General features: G+C 49.2%; 1 protein-coding gene across 3 annotated transcripts in view; it reads right to left on the bottom strand.

Annotated features, from left to right (window-relative positions):
• Htt (huntingtin) overlaps positions 1-26,944 on the bottom strand; it is a 141,065-nt gene that overhangs the window by 9,836 nt on the left and 104,285 nt on the right. For all 3 annotated transcript variants that reach the window (XM_046423853.2, XM_058572449.1, XM_046423854.2), the window contains exons 42-60: positions 24,604-24,745; positions 22,682-22,861; positions 22,390-22,566; positions 22,028-22,104; positions 20,524-20,662; positions 19,624-19,746; positions 18,111-18,324; positions 17,363-17,508; positions 16,004-16,181; positions 14,968-15,063; positions 12,161-12,348; positions 10,106-10,232; positions 8,064-8,164; positions 7,092-7,246; positions 6,362-6,501; positions 5,342-5,424; positions 4,049-4,179; positions 3,788-3,917; positions 2,010-2,165 (exon numbers count right to left, since the gene is read on the bottom strand). In XM_046423853.2, coding sequence (XP_046279809.1) covers positions 2,010-2,165; positions 3,788-3,917; positions 4,049-4,179; positions 5,342-5,424; positions 6,362-6,501; positions 7,092-7,246; positions 8,064-8,164; positions 10,106-10,232; positions 12,161-12,348; positions 14,968-15,063; positions 16,004-16,181; positions 17,363-17,508; positions 18,111-18,324; positions 19,624-19,746; positions 20,524-20,662; positions 22,028-22,104; positions 22,390-22,566; positions 22,682-22,861; positions 24,604-24,745 — 2,683 coding nt within the window. The remainder of the gene's footprint in view (positions 1-2,009; positions 2,166-3,787; positions 3,918-4,048; positions 4,180-5,341; positions 5,425-6,361; positions 6,502-7,091; positions 7,247-8,063; positions 8,165-10,105; positions 10,233-12,160; positions 12,349-14,967; positions 15,064-16,003; positions 16,182-17,362; positions 17,509-18,110; positions 18,325-19,623; positions 19,747-20,523; positions 20,663-22,027; positions 22,105-22,389; positions 22,567-22,681; positions 22,862-24,603; positions 24,746-26,944) is intronic.

The raw sequence follows: 26,944 nt of genomic DNA on the forward strand, positions 1-26,944 counted from the left end.
CCAGGAACTCCAGTAACAGCAGAGAGGACTCCACAGCAAGAGGTGTGCAGGTGGAGACAAGTGTAAATGGCAGTGCCTCAGGAGAGGCAGGTTCAGGGCCTCCACTGGACCAACAGCAACAAGAGGCGTCTGGCCATCCACTCTCTGGGGAAGTCTATACCTGGTGGTCTCAGTCTGAAGGAAGGTGACACTCTGCCACTCACTTCCTTTTTGTCCCCACCCACACCCCTGGGACTGTGTGGCACCTTCCTGAGGATTGCTCCCACCCAGGCCTGCAGTCCCACTTCTGCTAAGGGCTGCAGCTCTGACAAGAGCAGGTAAAGAAAACAGTGCATTGGGCGCAGTGCGGTCTGCAGCAACACAGCAGGCTGAGGCCCTGCAGCAGGCGGCCACATTCAATCTCAGAGGAACATTTGCGTGCACAGAAGGGGGAACCGGGGCCATGTGCCATACTGCCCTGGGGTCTGTTCTGGAAATCATTACTCACTTGATGTATCTGATTTAAACTGGCTGGGGATCTGGGCCTGAGCACAAAGCCACAGCCGGGATGAAGGCCAAACCCAGCAGCTGAGCTCCACAGGGGGAAAGGACCTCCCACGAGCCAGCAGCACCCATAGGGCACTTGCCCTGAAGAGCCGCATTCACTCAAGGGGACCCAGGTGCTCACTGCTCCTGCTCCCTGCATGGCACCAGGACCCAGGCGAAGGTTACCTATGATAGACTGTTCCTTGCTCTAGCCTCTGTGCTCAGTTATGGCAGATTCTACAGGGGCACAGTTGGGGAGGGTGAGAATGGACTCCACAATGTCCTGTGTGTCCTGTGCCTTTATCAGGTTGGACAGGACTGGATGGGGCACTGGAGCAGAACTCAAGGCATGTGGGGGATGAGTCCTGGCGGATTCCTCCTCAGTACTCCTGCCAGGGGTCTTGAGTGCCTGGTATATGGCGGCCACTCTTGTGTCCACTGAATAAATGAGTTTCTATTGCTACCAGAGAGTGAATAAGAAACATCACAATTACAGGATAATGCTAAATGACAAAAAGAGCAAATACACACCTGCTTCAACAGTCTGGATCCTTCCCGGTAATGGCAGTGCTGACACTCTGCACTGTGCTCTAACAAGGGACGGGTCTGCAGGCAATCGCCTGCATGTGTGCACTCGAGGTCTGGACAGTGAGGACTACATGGTAATGGCACATGGGGCAGGAAGTCACACGACACTGGCGGGATTCTGATAAACTGGCCGCAGAATGAGGAACTTGTCATGGGGGCTCTGCTCCAGTGATCAGGATAATGTCCTTATCAAGGAAGTCCCAGGGAGTTGTCTGCCCTTCCACGTGAGGAAAGTAAGAAGGTGCCTGCTGCCAAGCAGAGAACAGCCCTCCCCAGGCACCACGCTGCCAGCGTGTTCATCTTGGACTTCCCAACTCCAGACTACGAGCAATCAATTTCTGTTGTTTACAAATCACCTAGCCTAAGGTATTTTGTGACAACACAAATGGGCTAAGACAGCCCAAAGCTAAGAATAGACTCTAGGATCCAGACTCTGGGAGTGGCATTAATGGTTAGGGTGACAACAGGTCCCCAAGGGGGAGACGGCGTCAGCTGAAAAGCACAGGGGATCCAGATCACATGGAAAAGTAGTGGGGCTGCCAGGCTGCAGGCAGACCTGAGAAGCCAGTCATGTCCCCTCTCTGTGCTGTCCCTGTGCCATCACAGACTTGTGGCTTTGTGCGGACAGTCTATTGCAATGACAGAACCAAGGTGTACAGGAGTCCAAAATTGCACTCAGCCACAATGCACGCCACAGTGCCCTGTGGGACAGCACTGACAGGAACTGAGGCCTCTCTAGCTGGCCAGAGCTGCGGCTCACATGTGAGAGGGAGTGCAGCCTGGGTCAGGCATATGAGGGATGTGGCCACGCTCAGTACGTCTGGCCAACACCAGCCCCAATGCAGAGCAGGCCCAAGGGGCCTCCACACAGGAGCCTCTATGCCAGCTTGACTCACCATTCCCAGGACAGCAGCCGCCTTGCAGGTGGCAGGCACTAGGTACTGGAGGAGAATCTCGTCTTCGGAAGGGTGCACCCTCCGCAGTTCCATCAGCGTCAGATACATCATCTCAAATTGGTTGCGCTCAGTGAACAAGTCAGAGACCACGAGAAGCTGGAGACATTGGGACAGGAGGGGACAGTTACACTAGGAGCAACGTGAGCAACTCAGACCAAAGGCTGCCGGGGGCGAGGCACACCCTAACATCCATGGGAGAATAAAATACAGGCATTCCACAGGGGCCCTGGCTGGAAAAAGAACTCAGTGCGAACCTGGAGACCTAAAGCACAGGATGAAAGCCTCCCCGAGTGTCTTGTTTGTTAAAAATGCCTCTGCTACACACACCACACAATAAACACACCACACACAGATACCACCTGTGTATGTGGACCAGACACACATCACAGATGGAGGCAAGCTAAGGTCACACCTGTGAGGGACACTCACCCCACACCCTCCCTATAGCCCTCAAAACCTCCAGGAAGAAAAAAGGGGGGGGATCAGCTGTTTCAAAAACGTGAGTTTTGGCAACCACTCTCTTGTCTCCCAAGCATTCCTGTCTCCAAAATCAGCTCTCACACCACACCTAGGTCTCAGCCAGGTGCCAAAGGCAGGCTGGAGTCAGTAACTCATCTAGACCAGCGTTCACAAGGGGCCACGGGGATGCGCAGAAACCCGAGCCTTTCTAGGGGCTTGAGAGGCAAAACCATTCCCATGATCATACTAACTTCATCCTTATCTCTCTCAGTGCATGGTGGAACTTTCTAGAGGTTACACAATACTAATACACTCAATGCAGAGCAGATATGAGGATCTATTTTCTAATAAACCAGACATTTGCAAACATGTAAAATAAAGCCACTCACTACTTTTCAAAAATTATTTCTTATAAAAATTGTTTAAAGTGGACTAAATAACTACTTCGTAAAACTTGTATTGCCAACCCTGTGAATACTGATATAATCCACAGAAGCAAGTGCCCTTTGAGGTCCTCACTAGCTGAAGAGCTGTGACCCTAAGAGCTAAGACTCCTAATCTGAGATATTCTGAATGGGTGCTTCTCAGAAGGGGGAACCAGGAGTGTGGGGCTGTTTGCCACAGACCTGGAAGGGGCAGACACCTGGAAAGTGAAAGCAAGGACATTTCACCACATGTGCACTGTGAGGGAGTGTCATACACTTGTGATCCCAGCCACCTGGGGGACTGAGGCAGGAGGATCTCAAGTTTGAGGACAGCCTCAGCAATTTAATGAGGTCCTAAGCAACTTAGTGAAACCCTGCTTCAAAATAAAAAGGGCTAGGGATTTGGCTTAGTGAGTTCAATCCCCAGTACCCCCCAAAATAAAAGAGTATTAACATTCTCTGGATTGCAGATGAAGAAAACCACCCCTTTACCAATTCAGAAACACTAAGGTATCAGCCTACAGCCAAGAGTCTGTAAAAGCTCTTTCAAAGGTTCCTTTTTTTGGGGGGGTGGGGGTGGTTGGTGGTGCTGGGGTTTGAACCCAGGGCCCTGTGCATGCAAGGCAAGCATTCTACCAACTGAACTATAACCCCAGCCCTTCTTTCAAAGGTTCTTAGACATTATAAACCATGTGTGTGTGGTACACATGTGTCCCTGTGTGTGCATGCTGTTTGTGCATATATGCGGCGTCTGGTACATACATGCATGGTAGTGCCTGTGTGTGTGGTTGGTTACATGCTCCTGCGAGGGAAGGATGGGGAAGGTGAACTTACAGATCGAACCACTTCACTGATGAGCATGATGGGGGTCCTTCTGGCTGAACTGGACGGCAGGATCCAGCGGCTGTACAGTTCAAGCAAAAACTGGGAACAGGAATGGACATCAACTCCAGCCCGGTGCTTCCTGCAGAGTATAAAACATGGATGGATATTTTCCCCATACACAGATAACAGGTTCATTTCAAGAAGCACCACAAAACCAAACAACTAGTAGAATTTTCAAACTGCTTTAAAAACTAAAAGGCCAATGCAAACCTGGAGTTGACTGGAGATGTGGGTGGAGAAGCCGGCGTAGGGACGTCAGCCTCCTCCTCCTCTTCCTCATCCCACTCCTCCTCTCGTAGGGGTGTGATACTGTTACCCAGCCACACGGAGTGTATGGAAACCTGCCACAGACACAGGACCCTCAGCCTGGCACCCCAGAAGGCCTGAGGTTCCTGGTGGATGAGTGCAGCCGGGCTCTCAACACTGAGCACACGGCAGCTGGCTCCGCACACGCACTCCGAGCCCTCGAGCTGCAGCCACTGGAGCCCGAGGGCCTGCGGCAGGGTAAAGGAGCTACAGTTCCCAGGGGTGCCTGGACGCAGATTTGGAAACAGAAAGCCCATCCGTGGAGTTTCTTTCAAACCTGGCCCCTCACAAGCAGTTCCTGGTGGTGTACCCCATTTGTTCAAGCTGCTTATTTAAGAAGCCCCAATACTGCAAAGAGTGATGTGCTTACTTTGGAGATGGCAGCAGGAAGGTGAGGGCCACAGGTGGGGGAGGCGGGGCAGAGACAGTCAACTGTCCCCAGGAAGGGTACCCTGCTGCAGGAAGGAACCTGGAGCCTCACATCCTGAAACCTGGCTCCAGAACAAGTGGCTACTGAGCCGTAGCACAACCCCCAACCTGGCTATGCCTGCTGCTCTGAAAACCCCTGGGACCCCAGCATCCTGCAGTGAGCAAGCTGTGGGCAGGGCAGGCAGACTTGAGGGCAAGTCTCCACTGCCATGTAGGAAGGTGATGGCCCAGTGACACTGGGACCTGATGTGTCCCAGATGGGCAGGGATGCGACTGTCCTTTACCCTGATACAATCCCACCACGTTAGTTTTGTGGACAATGGATACTGACACAGCCCTGACTGTAACAGAGCCAGAGGGAAAAGGGTGACCATGAAGCCAGTGTCCCTGAACCCACAACCAGGGCCCTCAGCAAGCCCAGGCCTCTCACTCCATGAAAGTACATCACAGTTTCACGGTCACCACTGCTCAGGGTGGAACCTCTCTGCAAAGGTGACAGAATAGAAAAGTGAGCTGGCCCCATAGTTCCCTGATCCAGCAGGTACGTGGAAGTGTCCCCATCCCCCACCCTCCCCCACCACACTGTAGCTTTACACGCATGGTGTAATTAAGCAACGCATCTTAAAACATCTCAGAGCAAAGAATGTAAATAGAAACCAAAGGAAAAACTCCATCCATTTAGGAAAAGTATTGGACTTTTCCCTGGGGGTGTGCCCGAATCCAAGGGAAGCCGAAGAGACTGTAAGGAGTGGGGGACACGGGACGCACCTGGCCCAGCTTGTAGCTCATGTTGCCCAGCTCTCGCTCGGGGTTGATCTGCAGCAGCAGCTTGTCATGGCTGATGAGGGCACCTGTGAAGCAACCGCGTGGGAACACCAGGCAGTGCAGGCTGCAGGGCCACTTGGTGCTAACCCCACTGCTGCCCGTGCAGGTGCCACCCAAGTCACTGTCAGGACAGCCCTGTCATTTATAAGCTGGCAGGCTAGGGGCAAACTGGAGTATGGCTTTTTCTCTGTAATACACAGTACTGCCCTAGCTAATCCCAGGCCAGCTCTGTGTCTCACAGCCTCTCCATGGTGCAACCTGTTTTCCTCCAGAAGCATATGCTTCTCCTCCACTCCTGGGGCCACCTCTCCCAGGACCTGCTCTCTTCTGCCACTTCTAAATAAAGCCTTCAAGGTACTTACAGCTCTGACTAACATATGAAGGGACTGCAAAGCTAAAGTACTGCTTGTTCAACAAAACCAGGCATTAACAACAAGACAAACTGAAAACAACAACAAACCCCCAAACTTCTCCTCTCCTTTAAGCCACGATGACAAACTACTACAGTGTTTGTCACTGGCAGGCCGAGGTGGAGTGTATGCCTGAGGAGCACAGCACAGAGCCCGGGACAGTGGGGCACTGAGACCAGGGAAACCAGCCATGGGGCAGCAGGAACACACTCTCCTACACATTGGGTTTCTCATGAGGAGCTGGAGATATGGATCAGTCAGACATAACTACTGATTTTTTAAATGCGACCAGCTAATTTGGCTTTTAAATTTTATGCAAGCTGCCAGTCTTCCAGCCTTGAGAACTCTTGGCTTCCCACAACTCAAATGGCAAGAGATGATGCTTCCAGTTCTCTTCTAGATTTCATTATTTCCTTAAGACTGAAACTCTCCTGGGCTTGAACAAGACTCCTACTTGCAAGTGCATGCAGCACACTCAGCATACAGCACGGGAGGCATGCTGAAGTGCAGGTCACTCTCACTCTAGTCCTAGCTTGACGCCCCTCTCCTATACCTGTAGTAGCTGGTGACAGAGAAGGGACAGGATCCCAGGCCTGGTATGGGTGATGGGTGGCGATATTCTCTCTCTTGGACACCATTGCTTGAATCTCCTGCTCCACAATCCCTCTAATCATGCTCAACTTCCTTCCAAACCTAAAGTTTAGACAAAAGTAAAGAACATTTTGCTGCTGGTGCACGCCTGGAATCCCAGCAACTCAGGAGGCTGAGGCAGAAGGATGTCAAGTTCAAGCCAGCCTCTGCAACTTAGACCCTGTTTCAAAATAAAAAAAGGCTAGGGATGCATCTCAGCAACTGGGTTCAAATCCAGTACCCACCCCCCCCACAAAAAACCCCAAACACCAACCATCTTGCGTCCTTCAGAATCCTACAGGTTAAAACCCCTAGGACCTCCTCTCCACTTTGCTTTCAGAAACAGCACAGGAGCAAGTGAGCCCACTTGATAAGTCATTCCTGTCCATATACCTTTAGGCAGGGGCTCATTCCTGTCTTGCCAGACATTGCCCTTAAACATCCCAAAGGCCCCCATAATTCCAAGTCAAATTTTGAACTTGTTGCTGGGCAAGAAATTATTTGGATCTGCTTACTTGTGCCAGGTCCACATGCAAAGTTGTTTCAATTCCAGCAACAAAGAAAAGAGCTGGGGAAGACTGATGGTCCCTGAGGAAGGGGTACCTCACTGTCCCCCACAGTGGGATACAGGACACATGAGAACTCAGGCAAACCTGGTATCAAGAGCCTTCAGGGGCTTGTTCCGGGGCTGCTGCTCCAAGCAGCTCACAGCTGGGTTGCCAGCGACAGGCACAGTCATTGCACTGAGCACCAGGGAGGTGATGGCCTGCACAGCCAGGACGTGGATCTGGGTCCTTTCTGTGTCCTCCTGGATGGATGGACAGTCCACACATCAACAATGGGACAGTGAGACACCACAACCAACTCTGCCTCTACTTCACACACTGTCTGCAGGCCACATGGCCTAGGAGGGAGGAGTGGAGGGAAATGGCTCCCCCCCAGCCAGGATCTGTTGTCTTACGAAGTTCACCTGGCAGGGGGCAGCACCTCCATAAATCTGTGCCTTGGAATAAACTAATGGACAAATGTCTATTTTTCAAAGTAAGGTCTCCTATGAGCACAAAACTCCAAATATGAATTTTTTTAAAAGAAACTTTCCTTAAAGGCCCTCACTACTTTTAGGGGCACTTCATAAGACAACCTGTTAGCGTCTAGAGATGAATCTGAACTATCCTTTCTGCAAGCTCATAGCACATCTTCCTCCAGAACCAAGGGTCACACCCATGATCGTCATCCCTCAGGTTCTGTTTTACCACAGCATGGCTGTTATCCATGTCACAGGAAGCTAACGAAATTCACCTTCCAAAAGCTGAACACAACCTCTGCAGAATAATTAGAAAAAGAAACCAGGTGCATGCATAGGGCCTAGATTAAGGACCTTATTTCATTTTAATTCAACTTGTACTCCTCTGGATATTGATAAATAAACAGAACTCGAAGATACTTCCACTAAAGGACACAATCTTACTGATCCTTTATGTGGAATGCACTGTAATAAAAGGCACCAGCCATAGCGGCCATGGATCTCGCACCTTGGGGAGATGTGCTCTTGCTCTGGAACATCTGTCCACACCAGACAGTGAGGAGCGGCTATACCTGCAGCCCCTCATTCACGGCAGCCTTACCTCCGGTGGGCTCTCTTCCTGTTCCATCACAAGGGGCTGGGTCACCAGGACACCAAGGAGGGTAGCCCAAGTTTCTTCAAACTGTGTACGACTGGTCCACCCTGGGAATGCAAGAGCTACTTTAGACAGCGTCACCCACTTCTCACACGTGTGGAGGGTTACGCGGATAACAGCACTAACCTTGACAGGCACATACAGTAACTTTTTAAAACTCCTCAGATAATTCTACAAGGTAGAAAATGTTTTTTTTCCCCCCATTTTACCAACAAGAACACTCCAGCACACAGAAGTCAGCTAGGCTGTCTAAAATCAAACTCTAGGCGAGGACCACAGGCCACACTCAGCCCCGGAGCCCTCTCCACTCCAAACCCCCACGTGGGGGCAGTGAAAGTGAAGGATCGTCCAGGTAGGTCATGCTTGAGTGGGCTGGCCACTTCTGCTCCCCAGGCGTTCTCTTCTCCAGTCTGACTGAGGAGGTGCAGATGGCCACGCTGCTGCAGACAGACCCACAGATCTTCAACTCGGTGTGTGAATTCTGTCTCAATAAAGCTGTTAAGGCTGAGTTACAGCAACTGTTTTTTTGTGTGTAGAAGATGGATCAGAAAAGCCCGTGGTGGTCGGGCACACCCTAGCACCCAGCAGAACCCATCAGAGAGGCTGTTGTCTGGCCTCACCCACCAGTGACACACAGCCTAATCCAACAAATGGCTGATTCTGGGACTGTTTGCCACTGTGTCCTTAGGAGAGCCACAGCCCTTGCCTGAAGTGCACAGGTGCCAGGTAGGGAGAGAAGGACAACTGGAGAACCAACCACCAGGCCCTCCTTGGCAAACCTGGCATGTGGGACACTTGTGCCCTGACAACCATGTGCATACAGCAAAGGCAGGTTCCCTGGAAAAATGACAGAGCTGGCCTGGTCCCGTGGATCTGATGGGTGCTCTGGGTGTGGCCGCCCAGGAGGACCAGAAGCTGGCACTGGGAAAGGGGCAGGGGAGGCTGCCTGAGATTAGCCTTTAAGGAAAGTGAGGAAGAAAAGCTCCGTGACAGCAGGTGACTCCCGTTTCCCTGAGAACAGGGTGATGGCTCTCTAGCTGTGTGAAGGGCAGATCATGGTGAGGTGTCTCCTGCCAGAACCTTCTGGAATCAGAACAAGCACCAAGTCTGCAGGACCCAGAGGGACTGAGGAGTGGAGGGGTCAGGTCTGACGGTGAAGGCAGGGACCCAGGACAAGCTGGGAGCTTTCCAGGAAATGCCATGGGAGGCACAGTCCTGATTTCCTGACTATACCCACACCACCAGGTGGTAATTCCATCCCCAAAACGGGAAAAGCAGAGCAACTGTGCTCTTCAGAAAGCAGGGAAGAGTCCTGACAGAACTACTAACGTACCACTTCCTGAGATGCTCTGAGAGAGCAGTTTCTTATTAATTTCTACACTGGCAACAATTCCATGGAATAGGCATAACCCCATTTTACAGATGACAAAACAGAGGGTCCTAGAGGTTAAGATAAATAACCTGCCTCACACTGAGCAGCCAGGAGGATTAGCAGAGTGGCCAGGGCCAGCCAACTCCAAGTCTACCTTCCCTCCAGTTAACCATCCTGGATCCTGGGGAAGGTCAGGACCAGAGACTTATTAGCCCATCACATTCCTCAGCTGTTGGTTCTATACACAAGGAAATGACATCGATGAGAACACAAGATCAAACCAATGGGCATGAGAAAACATCCTGAGAAAATCATTGCCACCACTGGCCTGAGTGCACACCACCAGGACAGAACAAGGCTTCCTGTTTGTCACCCACCACGTGCACACCTACCTACCCTGGCTGCCAGCAAGCCCGGCACCGCACTCCCATCCACAACTCCTCACCAGAGCAGGAAGCTCTGCATACACCGCCAAGGGTTTCTACAGAGGTGTCTGTCATTGTCACCCCGAGTCTTTCTGACATCAAGTGAGAAGACCCTAACCCTGGTGCCTGGGTCTCCCCAGCTATCTGGGCCTCCCCAGCTGTCTGGGCCCTCAGGGCAAGGCGTGGGGTACCGAGAGTGTTGATGCGGTAGATGAACTCTTTGAAGACCTCCTTCTCCTGCAGGAACTCCACTGGGATCTCGGGGAACACTGTGCCAAAGTCCCCTCCTGGCTGGGGCGACCATCCAAGTTTCCACACCTGAGAAGATGAGAGGAAAGAGCCTCACCAGCCAAGCAGGACGGCACACAGAGGAGCAGAGCAGCACTGCTTCTTCCAGAGCCTCCCAGCTAAGCCCACCAGACCTTCCCAGAGTGGGCCCATGGCCTTCCCCAGAGGAGCTCTCATCCCCTCGCCCCAGGACCCCTCTGCACCAAATGTGCCTCCCATTCCCACTCCACCCTGCCCTCCCTGGACCAGGCCCACCACTGTCCGTGCCACTGCCTGCACACCCCGCCTGGCTGGTGCATGCCACAGTCATGTTCCCTGTTGGAGATGCTGGTTGTGGTGGTTGGACATCAGAGGGACCCCACACCCAGGTATGTTAGACAGGTGAGAGTACGAGCAACATTAACAAAGTCCTGCCTCCTATGAATATGTATTAGCAACAGGCACAAAACCACCACACCGCCCATCTCAGTAAACTCAGGAAGTCCTGCTTTTTGTCCTTAGGTGCTTGGACAAGCACTCCACAGAGGAATCCCTGAAGCAGACCCAATGCTGTCCCAGCAGCAGGACCAATTCAGCCGCAGAGGACTCAAGGGAGCCCCACACCAAAGCCCACTCCACATCTCTCCCCTTAGCCCATTGGTGTGAGGGCAGAGAGGGCTCTGACTCGGCCAGCCAAACCATGTGAATACTAGAAAGCCCTCCTGGGAGCATGTCCAGAGAGGGGTCTTGTTGCACCTGCTCTAGCTGCACCCTGACCAGGACTTTTCAGGGAGTGGACAACAGCTCTTGCTGGAGTTTTAACTGCAGTGCAGTGCCTGGTGGGTGGATGACCTCTGGACTGTGACTTCCTATTCCATCCCTCTAAAGGAACAGCACTACTTCAGAATCACACGCCCACAATCCCAGGAGGGCTGCTTGCATGAGGGGGCTGGGGCTGACCCTGCACAGCCACCATAGCTGCTTCTCCTGCATTTTTCCTGGATGCCCAAGTGCTTCCAAACCGCCAGGTAGCACCACTCACTCACAGAACGGATCCTCCAAACACCTTCACCCTCCACAGCATCCCTCAAAGTCCAACACATACCATTTTCTTGGTGCCAGTGTCCCCAGGGCTAGCACGCCCATGCAGAAGCTATGCCCCCAGAGGCAGCTATGGGCCTTCTCAAGGCAGAAACAAGGACATCCCTTGGCTCTGGGCTCTGGCCTTTCTCTCCTGCTTGATGACAGCAGGTCCTGCTGATGCAATCTCACTTGGGAGGGGTCAGTTCAGCTGCCACCAACTATCCCTGTCATGCTAACCTCATTCTATCACCTGCAATAAGAGTCCCTTTTGAGCATATCCATTTTATTTCATTAGTTTTTTTTTTTTTTTTTTTAATTTTAAGGCTGGGGATGTGGCTCAGTGGCAAAGTGCTTGCTTAGCACGTGTGAGGCACTGGGTTTGATCCTCCAGGATCAAATAAATAAATAGTTCATCTACAATTTTTTTAGTTGCAGATAAACACAATACCTTTATTTTATTTATTTATCTCTTTTATGTGGTGTTGAGGATCAGACCAGTGTCTCACATGTGCTAGGCAAGCACTCTACCACTGAGCCACAGCCCCAGACTGAAGCACATACATTTTAAATGGGTTCCAAAGGCACTTCCAAGGCAGGACCTCAGCTGTGACAGTGCCAAGTGCATACACAGCTCCAGGGATGACTGTCAATCAGGGGGCAGAGATCCTGTCTAATGAGATGGCGCCTCAGCCATCTCAGGAAACCCAGTGCTTCTACTAACAACTGCTATGTGCACTACGTCCAAGGACAACAGAGCGTCACAACCACACTCAGTGAGACACTCTGGCCTTGCAAGGGAGTGCCAGAGATGTCCATGCCCAACCTCTGAAGGCCTGGGCCCCAGGGCTGCCTGCACACTCTACTTTTGTCTTTGGCAAAGGCACAGCCAAACTCACCAAGGGGGGCACGCGTGTGTAGCTGTTGACCAGGGGCAAGCGGGCCAGGCTGACCACGATATTCTTGAGTACTGCTGTGAGAAATGCTGGCACGCTGCTGTTCCTCTGGTGGCCCAGGGCCAGCACTGACTGCAGGGACTCCACCATCTCCGCCACCATCTCACAGGCTGTGGTGATATACTTGGGATCTACACAGGTGACGTGGTCAAGAAAGGACTCCGTTAAAACACACTCTGACTCTGCCGCCCTTCCCTGTGTGCCCCATGGATGAGTTGCAAGCCGAGCAGCGCTGCTCAGACCACCTGGACTTTGAGTCAATTGCCGAAGGCTTATAGGTTCTACCTCTTTAACATGTTTCTCAACCACGCAATGCTCTCCATTCCCACCAGGACCATGGCAATGCGTCTGAACCTCAGTCCTGCCATGTCCCCAGCCTTCCTGCACTGGCTTGCAACATCTAAAGCCACCACGTGGCTGCTCAGCTTTGACTTCCCTCAGAACAATTCCCCTGCCCTCTGGCTTTCGCAGGACCTGTGACTGCAGGAAGCCACCCATGAGTTACATGAGGGTCTTCTCTCAATATTGCAGCCAGGGAGATTTGGGTTGGCATTGCAAACCTTGGCTCTCCCACAGCAATAGACTGCCTAGTGCACGTGACCTTTACCTCTGCTTTGCTAGGAAGATCCCTCCAGAGGTGGGTGTGGCCTGTTAGGAACTGAACAGCCCACCTTTAACCTTTTTGGTGAAGAACGTTCTATGGAAGGCCTTTGATGTTTCCCGATATAAATAAAGCAGGCGCAAACTCCATTTTGCCATAGTCTAGAAGCTCGACCTGTCTGACTGGCTTGCCCGTCCTTGCCCCAACTCTTGAAATTACTTTGTGTTCTGTAGTTTTTTTTTTTTTTTCCGTTTAATTTCTCTTAGCTTTTATTTCTCAGCCAGTTCCATCAAAGGAAACCCCATTTCCACAGCCCACGCGGGACATGGGTGTGATGTGATGTCCCTAGCAAGGCTGCCAAGAACCATGCTATGATCAAGTCTGCTGCATGGATGGGGTGAGTTCCTATAGGAACGCCAGAGGCAAAGTGCTGAGGAAAGTTTCTGACCTCAGGTAAGAACCTCAGGCAGCTGCCAAGACCTGGGGGCAGAGACGGTTCACATTTACCTTGAGTCTGACATAAAGTGTAGGACTAAAAAGTGTTTTGTTAAGTTGATAAATGTGTACAAGATGAATATTACCCATGGCCCATTACAATCAAATTTAGGCAACTTCCTGATACAAAAAAAAAAAAAAAAGGTTTTATTGGCCTTAAGAAATAAGAAATGAGGCTGGCATTAATATTTACTGGACAATCTTCAAGAAGTATCAAACTGTGGGGGTGATAAAAAACTTAGCTTCCTTCTCTGGCTGGGATTAAATGAACCCTCCTAAAGAGGGCCATGGAGAATGTACACAATTATATTAACCCAAACTAACCATGCATCAGCCTCGGAGTCTGCTAGCTCTGACTGGGCTCTGGAAAGTCTGCACCACTGTGGGAATTCAAACTGTCACGGAAATCACGGAGATATCGGCTGAGCACTCACAACAGGGCTGTGGCTGCTCCAGGTACTCTACATGGCTGAATTCCCCAGTCTTATCTTATAGCCTCACTGCAAAAGCACAGAGGAAGTGGCCTGTGCTGCTGCTCTGCCAGAAAAGAGCCAAGCTGGAGAGGCGGGTACCTCCCCCTTCTCAGGCGCAATGAGAAACCCTGCAATCACAAAGGCCACAGGAACCAGAGTTTAAGACAAAAAAACAGAGAAGAGTTTGGCTGGTTTTGACCCAGCACTGCTTCTGGGTCATTATGCAATTACAAAACCCCACATGGGGAACCAGCGGTGAGGCTCTGTAACTAGGAACCACTGTGTCCATCGCACAAGGCCTGCTTCTGCAGCAGGGAGCAGGAATAGGACACCTGGCAGTCCAGGAAGAGTGGCCCAGAAGCCGATCTTCCCATCCTTGGGGGACAGGATGCACAGGTGGCATTCCCATTGGTTCCTGGACTATGAGAGCTTAAGGGCTCAGAAGCTGAAGGCTGGGAGAGCAAGGAGTCACTTGGCCAGAATGTTTTCCTCCCCAACAGCCTTGCTACCATGGTCACAGTAAAACAGCTGCCCAAGAATCAGGAGAGAGGGACATGAAAAGTTGTGGCACATGTCTGACCCAGGAGAGCTTTAAATGAGGACAATTTTGACACTTCTCTGTAGAGAGCAGGAATGTTCTTTGAAAAACCCACCAAATTAAGATGGCGGTAACACACTTGGGTCACAGTAAACTCCATGGGCATGCCCACTAAATTCAAGTTCCTTGGTATTCCTCTTGATCCATTTATCAATCAACTAACATTTGCTGACCACCTGAAGCCAACTGGCCAAGTTTTTACTCTGGGAACACAAGAGAAGGAAGTGCAGTCACCACCCTCAAGAGCTCAGAGTAACCGCAGTTATATGCCAGTGCTGAGATGGGGGATTCTCAGGTGGAAGCAAACCTGGCTGTGTGAAAGGGTGTAGACTGGGGGGAACTCAGGCTGGACAGGTCAGACAGCCAGAGGAGGCACAGGGGCTGAGACAGAGGAAAGAGTGAAGAGTATGTGCACAGCAACGACTCAACCCCCCTTGAAATTCAGGAATGAGCAAGGGCAAGTTTAAGCATTTTTAGAGTCCACATTTTCCATTTACAAGTCTCTTTTGTGAACCAATTTCAAGACCCCAAAGGAACACAGGTTTAAAAAACAACAACAACAAAAACAGGTTCTAAGACTTACTCTGTGTGTCTGAATCTACTTCTTCCTCTCTGACAGTCCTCAGAGTAGTGGTCCTGCTTTCTGGACTAAGAAGCTGGTCTCCAGGCTGCACTGCAACTAAAATCACAGCAGAAGAGATAAGGATTTCCACACACTTTTATTCTTCCTTCCTACTCAAATCTTCACATCTGTGCACCCTCTAAGAATTCAGTGGTGGACTATGTCACATGAGGCCTAGAGTTCTAGAACTGATGTTAGTCAAATAGAAAATGCCAGTTGACAGCACAGGTAACTGCCAGTCTCCTGGCTGATTGTGTATGTGCAAGAACTTGTGCTCCTACACTCAGATTTCAGTCCACTGTGCTGTCTGCGTCTCTGCCCTGAAGGATTTTATCGAACTGTCCATGATTCACTGTTACTGAAAGCATCATTAATCGAACCCCAAGAAGCCTGGCTTTTAAAAATTAATCCCTGGATCTCTGTTTCCAAGTTGACTACAAATGCACAGATGAAAACAATTTAAACAATGGAACATCAAAACACCACTCTACAACGTTTAATTTGAAAATACAAAACTTCAAAACACCCTCCAACATGTAAACTGTAATGCCCAATTTTTAAAAAATTTTAGCTAATGACTCCTTGTTAAGAATACTATTCCTTGAAAAGGATGAATTGCTTTTATTTTAGGATATATTAGTGTTACAATGCAGTATATAGAAATATGCATTCAACTCTAACAGGAGACAATCATCTTTTGAATATAATCTTACTAATCTTACAATCACTTAGGGCTAAAAACATGACATGGTCCACTAAGACCAGAGATCACAGGCACGTGAAGCTTAGAAGCATTTTTCTGAAAGCTTCAAATCCAAAATCTAAACAAAATGGTTAGAATAGCAAATGTGACTTGATTCTAGTGTAGATGCTTAGGTTCTAGAGGTGAAGAGACAGAGACCCACCTCTTTACCCCAAGTCTTACTTAGCTCATGTAAATAGTTGGCACAAAGTAAAAACATTAAAGAGCAGATACACTGCTGGGACATGGACTCACTGGCTTCCAGGAGGAATCGCACGCAGTGGATGAGGGAGCAGGCGTGGGTCACAAACTCTGTGGAGGAGATCACACTCCAAAGGCCAGGTAGCTGCAGGGCCAGGCAGCAGCAGTCCAGCCCTGCTTGGAGGTCCAGACTTAGAGGGATCTGCTCGTGGATCAGATGCCACGACAGGGCCTAAAGGGAAGCATGTGTCAGAGAACATCCACCCGGTTCTTCCTGCCTCCAGGGCCTCAGGCAGGCAGTGCCATTCATGATGGGGGGGGGGGGGACAGAGCAAACACCAAGAGGCCAGGAGTCCAGAAGACCTTGGAAGGACGGAACTGGCCCAGCTATTCCCAGGCTGCCATCCTCTACTCCCTACATTTAATCCTGACCTGCCTACCCCTCAAAGTTCCTAGCTCCCTCTTCCAGAGTACCCACACCTTTCTGCACATGTCTTTCCCTCAGGGCCGTGAGTGCCTCTAGCAACCTCTCCTGGGCCCTGGCATCTCTGGACAGAGGCTCTTCTCCAGGGCCTCTGCAGCACAGATCTTACCTGTCAGTCATGAAGCTAAGTTGAAGGGGTGGGTTATAGGAACAGCAGGACCTATATTCAAATGCTGGGCTAGCCTGGCTAAGTCCCTGACCCTCTCCAAGCCTTGCTCTCTTCATCTGTGAATTGGGCATAAAGAGCCCATTACACAGGGTTAGTGTGAGAACCTAATGCAAAGATGCAGGTGTAGTGCTCTGTCCTACACACGAGGCACAGGTATGCCTGGTGCTACTGTCTATACTGCAAGCTCCTTCTGCTTTTTAGCCTCCCTTTAGGCTAAGGATGGTGTTGTGGACCACCTGACTCAGCCTGTCTCAGAGTGGTACTTCCTCACTGCTTCATGACTGACGCATGCATCCCGTTGGGATAGCCCTTTCCTTGTGTGAGATGGCAGCTCCTTGCTTAGGATGGCCAATCTCTGGTGCCTGAGGGAGATAGGCAGTGGTACGGAAAGGCAATGTGCCCAGAGGGCATACATACTTTAGGGGATAATGTTTGCCCTATGCCTGAAACACCCTGATTTATTGACTGGTTTAAGATGCAACACACTGTCCAAATTGTTAAAAATTCAGGTACACATTAGGTCTGCAGCACAAGGATGAGAAAGCATCTTGCTGACCTCCATGGTCCCTGGGGAAGTAGTGCAGTGAGGGGTGAAGGCACTTGGTGAGGTCAGGCAAACAGGACCTGAAGATAGGCGCTGACTTCATGAGGATGGGAGGAGCCAACCAGACTGCTCAGAGCTCTTGGTTTAAACAGAACGGCCTCATTCTTAGTGCTAGTCACGTTCCCTCCCCACAGCAAATTCTGGAGCTGCTCTTACCTCCATGGTCATCACCACGAACTTTACCGTGTCCCTCTCCTTCTCAGAAGGAAGTTGCAAATGGACAGGCACTTTGGAGATCACCACCAAGTACTGTGCCAGGGCCCGGGCCAGTGTGGTCAGGGACTGGTACAATGCAGTATCCCCTGAAACAAGAGACCTCCATGGGCAGCTGCAACCCTGCATAGCCCTTCACTTTCAGAAGCAGCCAAACAATTCTGTGAGGTCTGAAAAGCGCTCCAGATGTCCCATCCAGGTGGCACACCTGCAACACGCCCATGACTGCACGTGGTTCTGCATGTGCACTTCCCTGAGGGACCACCCAGTCTTCCTGAAACACCTGGGACACTGACTAATACCCACAAGAAGCTAAGTGGCAAGTGCACAGAAAAAAATTTTAAAGCTATTGAACACTGATGCTGTTCTCTAGCTATTTTTTTTAATATATATATTTTTTATTTGTAGACAGACACAATACCTTTATTTTTTATGGTGCTGGAGATCAAACCCAGGGCCTTATACATGCTAGGCAAGCACTCTACCACTGAACCACAACCCAGCCCTCCAGTTACTGTTTGTTTTTTTGGAACTGGAGATCGAATCCAAGGCTTTGCAAATGCAAAGCAAACACTTTGCAACTGAGCTGACTTTTGATCAGCAGTGCTGTCTGTATACTTGCTTGGTGCAAAACACTTAGCTGGCCCTGCAACACTTTTTAAAAATAAAACAAGTTTTTATTTAAAATTACCAAATAGATCGTTCAGTTTATTCAAATAGGCCGTGGGCTCTGCAGGCTGGAAGGGCTGGAAGACTTGATGGACAGCAGGAAGCCGCTGAACGATGCTGGTCACATGGTCCAGAGTCACTCCCCGGGCTGCTTTGAAAAGGGGACTCTTCTGGCCACCAGCAATTTCACTCATGCCAAGGCTTAAACATGGAGCCAACAGGTTTAGGTTGAACTCCTGAAATCAGAGCAGTGAAGGTTAGACAAACCATAGCAAAGATTATATGCTTTCAACTAGGCAAGAAAACCAAAAAAATCAAAGTCAACACAAGTGTTTTTGAGGTAATACAGATTAATATACCACAAGGAATGCTTTAAGAATATATATCTATTATAAATATAAGAACAATTCCATTCAACCTTTGCTCAGTAAAATGTATTTCTGGTCTCTTTGGGGTACTTTATTTATTTATTTTTTAGGGGGTGATGCTAGAGATTGAATCTAGGGATACTTTACTACTAAGCTAAGTTCCCATACCTTTTTAAGTTTTTTTTTTTTCCTGTCCCCCCGCACCCCCCCTATTCTGAGATATGGTCCTACTAAGTTGCTTAGGGCCTCACTAAGTTGCCCAGGCTGGCCTTGAACTTGCTACTCTCCTACCTCAGCCTCCCAAGTCACTGGGATTACATGCATGTGCCTTTGTGCTCAGCTAGGGTATAAATTTTAATTGATAAAAAACAACAACATCAAGACTAATGTGCCATCCAAGAAATCAGTGCAGTACCAAGCACTCCTGCAGTTTGCAAAAGATGTGCAAAGGCAGCTTGTATAGGGTAGAGGGGCACAGAAATGCCAAGTGGTGCTTGGAAAAAGAGCATTTCATTCAGTAATTCGTACTGTGTGTTTTATTAACTTCTTTTTAGCCATTTAAGGATAGGGGGGTCTAATTATTCAGGTAGAACATCAATCTTAGTTTAATATTCAGAAAAATGTATTTCATGAGCAGTGCCTAAAACCCAACATTCTTGTAGTTTGTAGCCAGAACCTTTAAAGCTGTTAAAAGGCCAATTAGCAAATTCGGAAAATCCAATAAATTTGGTCACTAAGCAAATTCATCATTCAGTAAATCAGCTTTGACTGCATAGATTTTAAGATAAATTGAACTGTAGTAAACTGATTTTGGACCAAGTCTTTTGTTGATTTTTCACTGTAGCTCTTTTACGTGGAGTTGGGGGGAGCTTTACCACTAAAGGTCAATTTCGCAAATAGCACAGCATTATGGCACCAATGATGACCTGACTGCAGTCTGTGGACACACACATTTCCTTTAAATGCACGTAAGGCAAGTTAAAAACCACATTCCTCTTTGATTCTAATTTAGCTGAAAAAACTCTGGCTCCCATCTTGAAGAGTGCCCACCCCAGCACTGTCCCATTCTGGGTGAGAGTCCCCTCTGTGCTGCAGTTAGTCAGCTGCATGAAGTTGAGAGAAACCAAGCACAAGCTAGAGAGCTCCCACTTCCCGCTGCTCGCCCACCGAGCTCATCATGAAGCTGCTCATGTCTTCGGCAGGAATGCGATTCACTAGTTCTGCACCTTCTAGCAGCGCGGTGTCTGACTTGGCCCAACACTGGGACCTGACAAGGCGAATATACCAGTCCTGGGAAGATAAAAATGTGGTCAGACAGGCACCCAGAGGCTTCTGCTCCCCTGGGCTGGACTGAGCCTTGGTTACACTAGGCCCCAGGCTGGCCTCACGGGCTGCCAGCGTACCCTGTGTCTGCAGCTTGCCAAAGCACAGTTGCTGCTCCTGCTGGGACACTTTCCTTTACAGTTGCTGCTCCTGCTGGGACACTCACCTTCTCCCCTCCACCTGAACAACTTCCAGTAGTCCTTGCAAACTCAGCAGAAGTACTGAGGGCTAGCGACCCTCCCCTCTGCCCACTCCCTGACACTGCACAAACCGTCACTGAGTATCTGCTTCGCTCAACTCTCCCCAGCAGCCAGGGCTGAGAAGAAAGACAGCCTAAGAGTGCAGGACAGAACCTGCGTCTCCCTCCACTCGGGTGCTGGTTTTTGAGATCTCAGCTTATCTCTCCCAAGTCCCCAGTTGGTCCCTAACTCTGAGGTGAGTGATGAAGTAATGACAACACACCAGGGCTGGTGTCAATTCACAGGAAGGAGAAGGTGTTGGAACAAGGAGGGAGGCTACGGTCGACCTCCTGCCATAGGAATCCCATGTCAGTGTAGCCTCTCTCGTTAGGGCTTTAAAGGTTCCCAAATGTCTCCACCCCAGTCCCCGATCAGAGCTGCCAAGGCCAAGCATCAGCATGACCTGCATACACTGAGCCCCTGAACACTTTACACTTGACACAGGTAAACAGAGGTGTCAGTGCCTCCGTGTGCAAGAGCACTACATAAGGACATAGACACTTACTTTGTCTGGACTCACTGTTTCCAATGGCATGTGTCCATCCCCGTCTAAGGGGTGCGAGGTGACTGGGGGCAAGGGGCTAAGAGAGTCTTGTACAGTGGACAGACGGAATCTGTCCAGCAGGGAATAGAGCCTTTGGTGTCTGAAACACAAACAGAAATGAAACTGCAGTGAGGTTTGCCTTCTAGTCTGTTAGGTTCTGGAAGCACATAAGGAAGGGACGTAGTGGCTCCTTAAGGTGATACGCACTCTGCTCAGACTTCCTCTTCACCGCAGGCCACAGCAGGCCACAGAGCAAACAGAGGCCCTGATCCTTTAATTACCACAGCTTACACCACAAACTTTCACTTATATCTTGTAACAGGCAACAAAAGGTGTGACAATTAATGAAGGCATTATTAATATAAGCAAAAGATCATCTAAGATCCAAGTACACAAACTCTTCCATTTAATCCCTCAGAAAGATGCCGCGTATATCATTATAAATGGACATTTCATAAAAGAATCACCTGATCTGGCCCAAGGTATTTACAAACTTTTACAATCTTCTTCACTTGGGCTGGCAATTGGGTCTAGGGTCAAAACGCATCAGTCTGCTCTGCTGCATGTCCCATGAGTGACAGCTTCCTGATGCCAGTTGGCCATCATCACTCAGCCCTGCAGACTAAAAGAGTCACCCACTGCACACTGTCCTATTTAAAAACACCCTCAGCAAGACCCCTCCTTTAGACTGAAATCATGGCAAAATTATTTTCTCCCTCTCTCTTCCACATGTGCTCTCCCCACACATATGGGTCAAGAAAAGAGGTAAAAGCTCCTCTCAATATATTTTGCAGCCATGGACATATCTTACAGATGAAAATATTTGTGATAAAGGATTCTAAAAGTCTTGCAAACAGAATTAGGGGACTGAACAGTTACGAACATATATGTATAAATACACACATAGATATTTTGCACTGGGGATTATACCCAGGTGCACTTTACAACTGAGCTACATACAGCTTTTCAAATTTTTTTGTTTTGTTTTGAGATGGGGTCTTGTTAAGTTGCTGAGGTTGGTCTTGAACTTGAGATCCTCTTGCTTCAGCTTCCTGAGAAGCTGGGATTATGGGCATGTGCCACTGTGCCTAGCTGAAGAGACAACATTTTAACAAGATGTGGATGCAACAAAAGCCAAGGTCATGCTTTCAGATTCATCCACTCTAATCTAGTGATTAGATTATGCAGATGGTAACTCAGATTCCCTTTTACCATAGAGGCAACAGAAATATCTGCTACCCTCAGACACTGACATGTGGCAGGCTACCCCCATGTGGGCAACAAGTGTTGAAACTGCCAGTTGTTCCTATAAAAAATTCAGGAAGTCTTTCTATTGTGCCACTGCTGCAATAAACCCACCTAAAGGGCATGTTGTTTTCTCAGCCTGTGAACTTGCTCCTGTGCCAGTCTAAGTCTTTATAGCCTGGTTTATATGAACATAGGCACTGCTATGTTGCAGCATTACCTCTGTGCAAGCCCACTGCTCTGGAGGTGTTCCTGGATTCTGTTCAGTTCTTCCACTGGCAACTGGGCCGTGCTGCTCTAAATAAACAAGAACACATCAATGGATTTGTAATATGAAAGGGGCCATAATGACCTCATGCTCATTTAAAAAGGACAAACTGGTATGTAGAGTTTGTCATAGCAAGGACAGACCAGAAGCAGTTGGATCAGACATACACAGAATGACAGGTTTGCACAAGGCATACGTGTTCCCATCTGTGGCCATATCAAGACCAGGCTGATAGAGAAAAACCCAGCTTAATGTTCTGCTTACTCTACCTGCCAAGTTCTAATATAAATAAGCATCAATATTTTTCTCAGTACCTGTAAATTTGCAGCCAAAAGCATTTCTACCCGGCGACAGGCCAGGGTGTCAACCATGCGAGCCAGAGCACGGAAAGGGGTGCACAGGAGCCTGTCCACGTACAGTGTGAGCACTGCGCCTGACTGGCTGAGGTGGATGCCTTCCAAGCACTGGAGCGTTTTCTTCAGAGTGGTTGGCTAATGTTTAAGAGAAGAACAGGAGCTGATTACTTTGCCAACTGGAAATTAGCACTTAAAAAATTCCAGGACTCCATTTTTAAGGCAGAAAAACTGACTGGCAATGAAGACTTACAGCTGAAAGATTTTCACAACGAGACTGAATGGCCTGGATGAAAAGACCACTAGCAGCAGAATTCCGATGAATGGCACTAATGAAGTCCTGCACTGGAGGTTCATGCGACAGGCTGATCAGATCCTGAATGTGATTCACGATGAGCCACGTTAAGTGCTCCGAGTCATGCAGGTTCTGACACTGGGAGAGAGCGATGCAAAGTCTGTTTCCCAGTAGATAAGAGGACAGGCAGACAGGGCAGGAAGGAGAGGGCAGATTCCACACACAAACCTGCCTCACTGAAAGTAACAGCCGTCTGAACACAGTGGCTGAGGAGGCAGGAAAGTGGCCACAGCACAGAGCCCACCACCTCCAATCACACACAGAGGCGGAGGCCATGTGAAGTCAGAACCCACTGCAGAAGTCCTGCTCCTAGGGACACCAGCCCAGGAAGGAGAGAGAATAAACAGAACCTGGGCTCCTTTCCATGGAGAGGTCAAAGGGAGGCCCGCCATGGGCTGAGTGTGATCCAGGCTGCAGGAACAGCAGGAGTGGCCTGCAGTGACGGTATGCACAGGATCCAGGGACACTCCCTGACCAACGCCTGCTGCCCCCTTCTAGACTTTAGGCTGGCCCAGCAAGGGGTATTCCCTCTCCACTTACTTGGTCTCCAATTTTGCAACATTTCAATGTAAAAAAAAATTCACTATAACTGCCACATTTTTGATAGAATTCCTGAATCTAAAAGATGAAGGGATTCCCACACATTACACGGAAGAAATTTCACTCAAGATTTATAAGAAAATAAGACACGTCCATTTGTAAACATATGTATAACCCCTTAATCTTAATTCAAAATTCTTGCAGGCAGAAACCAAAACATGATAAATTCCTTGACATCTGGTAAATGGTTAATATTTTTCATTTGGGATCATATGACAGTATTGCCTCTTTTTATTACATCTGTGAAAAGCAGCATTATATAAATTATTTCTCAAAAGTGGAACAAGACAGGAAAACGATTTCAACCTCAAGAATGAATGTTAAGCAAAACGTGAGGATTGATAATCAGCCACACCAAAAGGAAGGTGCACAGTAGCTTCCCAGTGAAGCCACGGCCCCTACTGACCCAGACTGTTCATCCCCGTCTTGCTATGGGGACAGTACAACCCAGAGGCCCAGCTCGTAAGAGGAACACTCATGCTTTTACCAAGTAACTAGTATAGAAACTCCAGCGCAGGACGAGACAGCGAGTCATCTTGGAGCAACACACTTAAAGGAGCCTTTATTTCCTCCTGCTTATTTTGGTTTTTTGTACTTTAAATGTGTGATGCTAGTTTTATGGTTAAAACGCCACAATAGTAATCATTTTTAAAAGAATGGCATTCAAACAGCAATCTATTTAAAATATAACGTTGAACACTTAACACCTTCCCTGCTAAGCACAGCACCCAGGGCACTTATCCACTGAGCCTCACCTCCACCCCTTTGATATTTGATTTAGAGACAGGGTCTTGCTAAGTTGCTTAGGGCCTCACTAAGTTGCTGAGGCTGGCTCTGAACTTATGATCCTCCTGCACCACCATGCCTGACTTCCAGAAAATTTTTTAATCGGATCCCATTATGGTCAATCTAAGGCTTGTTTTTGAATTTACGTATTATTTCATTGCTTCCCTCAAATTAAGTAAAATCCTCAGCATTATGTCAGGCATAGAGCAGTTGCTGTGGATTTGCTGAATGAGTGATGGTGAGTGACAGCCTACGAAGGCCAGCTGAGACACCCAGCCAGAGGGAAGGCGAATCCTCACCACGTCACGGTGGATTATTAGACAGTACTTTTGATTTTCAGTTTCAAGGGAGTGGAGGCATGGCGGGCAGAGGGACCACACAGCACCTTCCACACGGCCCCTATCCCCACCCCTTGCAGGCGGTTCCAAACTTACGACATAATCACAGAAGAGAATCAGCGCCCCTCTCCGCACGACTTCTCTATTGCACATTCCAAGTTGGGCTGCCGAGTCAGACTCCTCCTCCTCACCAGTTATCTGGGGACTAAGCGACTTGGTACAGGACAGACTGTGTCTCCTAGGAGGGGAGAGAGGTATGCTGAGAGTGCACTGTGTTGGTTACCCTGATCCTCGTCTCTGACAAGTCATTCTAGACACTGAGTGAAACAGACACTTTCAGTAATCCAGACCTAGGCGACAATAAGCACCTAAGTAAAAAAGAAAGACTAAATGACACAGAGGCTTTAGCAGGCAGAAGATTAAATGCTGGACCAAAAGACAGGACCCACCAAAAAGCTGCACATTCAGTCAGCTCTTGGGCTGAAATCTCCCACCTGCCACACATACTGTTGACTGCCCAAGGGGACACTATCCGTTTCTGTATTTTATTGCCCATTTCCCAACAGAACATCACTACTCTGAGTCCGTCCACAGTGCGTGTGCTAATGTGGGAACACGTTTAAAAGCATTTCATTCCACTAATGGGTAATTTCACTTCACATTTATTTCTCACTACATCTTTTTCTTTCTAAACAAATGGGAATTATAAACTTGAGGCTCTTAATTCTAGCCAAAATATTTAAAACACCATGTTGGCACACTCCCAAACTGCTGCTCTGACTTCAACGCCTGACCAGGGACCACACCCTTCCCAGGGTAGCAAAAAGCCTGTGCCATGTCCTGCCGAGGCTCAGTGTGGATGGGGGTTCCATGAGGGCAAGAACATTCTGCAATATGTCAACTTTTCCTGTAAGCCCCTCAGGATTTAGAAGACAACCAGTATAAAACATTCTACAGATAAAAAAATTTAATGGCCACTTCAGTTTTTCCCCCGAGAAGCCACACTCAAAAGGCCACACAGTGAGCTCTCCATGTCCAGGGAATTCTGTGCCAGGCTAGAGGGACAGGTGTGCATCAGCAGTCACCAGGGAAAGCAGGAGGGGGGCTACAAAAGGACAAGAGGGACCTGCTTGAAGTCACGGTTCTGCTTGTTACCTGACTACAGCTGGTACAAAAGAGGGCATTTTACTCTAAGTCACGTCAAAAAACTGTCAAATACAAAACCCACCCTTCTGCAGTGGCTCCACATGACTTAAACTCACAAGCTACAACAGCCTCCGAAGGAGAGCAGCCGGCATTTGTGATTCAGACAGCTGGCAGCAGATGCTTAGGAGGCCCAAGATCAAACAAATTTACCCCCAATCTGTAGCAGTGCAAGTCCCCAAACAGTGCTGCTGGCACACGTGGGCTGACAGCACCTGAGCACTCGGGCTGGAAGTGGCCCATGTGTGGACTGTGACCCAACACCACTCCCACATGAGCCACAGTGGGGTCAGGACTCTCACAGTTCAGTCAAAAGTGAGACAGATAAAAAATAATCAAATCCATGGTGACAGAGTCCTGAAAGGAAGGTAGAGAGCAGAGCTCATGTGGGGACTTCCTGGAGCCACACTACCATGTGGCCTAAGAGCTGCACAGCAGCCCAACTGCCCAATCAAGGGAAAAGGAGGGCCAGAGAAAACCGTGTTGAAGCAACAAAATAGTATATCAGGATCAACAGTCTAGCCAGCGACAAGGAAAACGGTAGAATGGGGGTTCCTGTGCATTGCCACACGCTGGACAAGTGGTACCCTTCCTGGAAAGCAGTCCCCATCCAGAATGTGGGCACCAGATAGTGACTGTCCACCTACATGCAGAAGGGCTCTACCAGTAACCATGACTGCTTCTGCTCCTAGAGTCACTGACTCAGGTTCTGCTGGGGATACATGGGGGGTTCAAACCCAGAAATGGGTCCTGCCCTGCTGGGGCTCACGGTCTAGAAGGGGATACAGATATTAACACGAACACAGGTCTAAGTATAGCCCTGACACTTCCACAGGAGGGGCACAGGCTGGCGTGAGAGCAGACAGAGACCTAACTCAATAAAGAGAAGCCAGGGCAGGGTGCCCTAGGAAGGCATGCTGGGCTAAGAACCCAGCAGTGACAGCTTTGCTGTCATACTGAAGGGACAATCTGTCTTTATTAGTATCTGGAGGGCAAGGGACAAAAAACCGTAAAATTCAACTCTAAAACACTAGCAATAAGTAAGCACAATCAACTAACATTTGTGCCTAGACCCACCTAGTCTTGCCATCTCAAAGATGACCCTCTTCTATGGGCTCAAGCCTGTCACCCTGGATCACCCATGCCACTGCTTTTCTCACTGGAAGTCCTCTCTGGTGGCCCTGCTGCTCGTGGCTCTGCTCCCCTCTAAAGCAAGCCAGAGAGGTGCCTACCA

Source organism: Marmota monax, unplaced genomic scaffold, assembly GCF_021218885.2.
Source record: "Marmota monax isolate L192 unplaced genomic scaffold, Marmota_monax_Labrador192_F-V1.1 WCK01_AAM20220418_F8-fsc00009, whole genome shotgun sequence".
Classification (NCBI taxonomy): domain Eukaryota; kingdom Metazoa; phylum Chordata; class Mammalia; order Rodentia; family Sciuridae; genus Marmota; species Marmota monax.